Here is a 2,112-nt window from a genome sequence, read left to right as displayed (position 1 = left end):
ATGTATATTATAAACTATATAAATAAAAAGTACTTTTAATAGATTAAATTATATTTTTTTCACATGAAAACAATATTTATATTAATAAATCCTTGTTTAACTGTGGTGTAATTATAATTAGTAGTAGTTGTATTTAATTATGTCCATATGCATGTGTCTACCAGCCTCGATTTTATGGTGCCCACACGATACAGAGACAAATATGATGACAAACACTCCTATCTGCTTCCACCACACACTATTCTGATCTATATCACAAATGCCAGCAATTACTAAACATGTACGTTTTGCTACTTAATAAGAATGTATCATAAACAGTCAGCAAATCTTTGCCATATGAAAATATTTAAACAGAAATCTCTGATAATGTTTGTGGTGTCAGCTTTTTCCTTTTCAAACTGTGCGAGAGAAGAAGGATCTCATGACATTCACGCCTAATGTGTTCAGCGTATTCTGCACAGTCTGCACCGTCACTGGTACCTGTTTAAGGCTGAAGGCGGGTTGAACAGCAGGCTCTGGACACGGGCCCCAGTGGGGAACCTGAGCCCTGATGATGGGGAGGGTGAGTGCAAACACCAGAGCCAAAGGTAGCTTCATGGTAAAGATGTGGCTTTATTACCTAAAGAGAGTATGAAAGAAAAGCAGGTAAGGTAACACAAACCAAAAAGAAACATGGCCAACGCAAACAAGATTACTGCTACATCAACTCAGGTAACATTTTTCTTGGCAGAAATAATCTAATATTAACTAATTTATAGTTTAATCCTTCGCATGTATCTCCACAGATTTCTCTTACCTCTGTGTTCCAGTGGTTCAGATATGTGCTCTGTCTTTACCGACTCTGCTGTTTGAGTTGGAGACGTAGTCCTCTGCGAGGTTTTGCAGTTCTGTGTCCTCAATGGGCGTCTTTGTTTAGAGCCAGCTTTATTTCAGACATGAAGTAAGCTATTAGCAAATTGGAGTCATGGGGGACATACCAGGAGAAACGTAATGAATGTAATAAAATAATCTGGATGCCCTCCTGCCCCAGATGGACACAAAAGTATATATTTTGTTTTGTTTTTTATCAGAGGATTGCTTTAAATGACAAGTTCCAAGGTTACATGATTTTGTACACAGACACACAAGTACTTTAAGACAGAAGTGTTGATCCACAAAATGCAAGCGTGCTATACTCATGTGTGTTTATATGAAGAAAATGTACAAAATGATTACATTTGATCTGATTTAATAATATCTTGTCCGGCAGGACTGAAACCTTCAGATTTGCTGCATGGCCTCGCAAATGGTCGATGGTTTACATATTTACATTTCCTGCTCTTTAATGACTCTCTGTTTCTCTATAGCACCAACAGCATATAATAGCATTCATGGTTTACACCAAGGGTGTCGAAATCACTGTAATGATTTTGTGGGTTACATTTAGTCTGATTTGGTCTTGAGTGAGCCTGATCACTGAACCTATTCCCTAAAAAAAGACACCTGCAAATTCCTTTTCTTTTAGTGTTAAAAAATTCAAGTACGCATTTTATGAACCATTTATTTATAAAACTGATGATGAATACCCCAAGTGTAATTCATCTTCATTTCTTCTGCACTAAGAAATGCTACGGCCGTCAGCACGGCTCTTCGGATGTACACAAAAAAGAAATATTACAGAAAAGTTGCTTATTTCCAGCTTTTATTCTCTTACTAAAAGGCCAAAATTTTCTGTTGATTCAAACAAGTTTTACTCTTTGAGGTGTTTTATGTTGTTGTTACTGAGACGGCTGTTCAACCAAATCTTTGCCTTTCATTCCTTGTACATGCAGGAACTCAGCAGACACACTTGACACACGGGTTCATCCCACCAGGAAACACTTAACAATGGGCTAAAATGACCTGTTTTTGGCACCTATGCACCTGCAACACCTTCCTTCCAAAAAGCACTGAATGATTTTTATTTCATGACAGTAACTTCTCCACCAAAGCTGAATTACATATAGTATCATCATGTTGCCTAGCAACCACCAGCAGTGGGGTAAAATGACCCCTTTTATGTTGCATTTGTGCACCTACTTTATAAAAACCTGGAATCACTTTCATTTCATTGACTTAAATATTAATTTTATC

General features: G+C 37.2%; 1 protein-coding gene across 1 annotated transcript in view; it reads right to left on the bottom strand.

Moving 5' to 3' along the window:
- The window catches only part of apoda.1 (apolipoprotein Da, duplicate 1), a 3,038-nt gene extending 2,161 nt beyond the window's left edge, over nt 1-877 (bottom strand). The window contains exons 1-2 of the mRNA XM_005729148.1: nt 797-877; nt 481-619 (exon numbers count right to left, since the gene is read on the bottom strand). Of these exons, the coding sequence (XP_005729205.1) occupies nt 481-597 (117 nt within the window). The 5' untranslated portion in view covers nt 598-619; nt 797-877. The remainder of the gene's footprint in view (nt 1-480; nt 620-796) is intronic.
- Between the last annotated feature and the right edge of the window lie 1,235 nt (nt 878-2,112).

Source organism: Pundamilia nyererei, unplaced genomic scaffold (genome assembly GCF_000239375.1).
Source record: "Pundamilia nyererei isolate P.nyererei 1_Seehausen unplaced genomic scaffold, PunNye1.0 scaffold00031, whole genome shotgun sequence".
In the NCBI taxonomy this organism is placed as follows: domain Eukaryota; kingdom Metazoa; phylum Chordata; class Actinopteri; order Cichliformes; family Cichlidae; genus Pundamilia; species Pundamilia nyererei.
The sequence above is the reverse complement of the archived record's forward strand: the minus strand, read 5'-3'. Positions and strand labels throughout refer to the sequence as shown.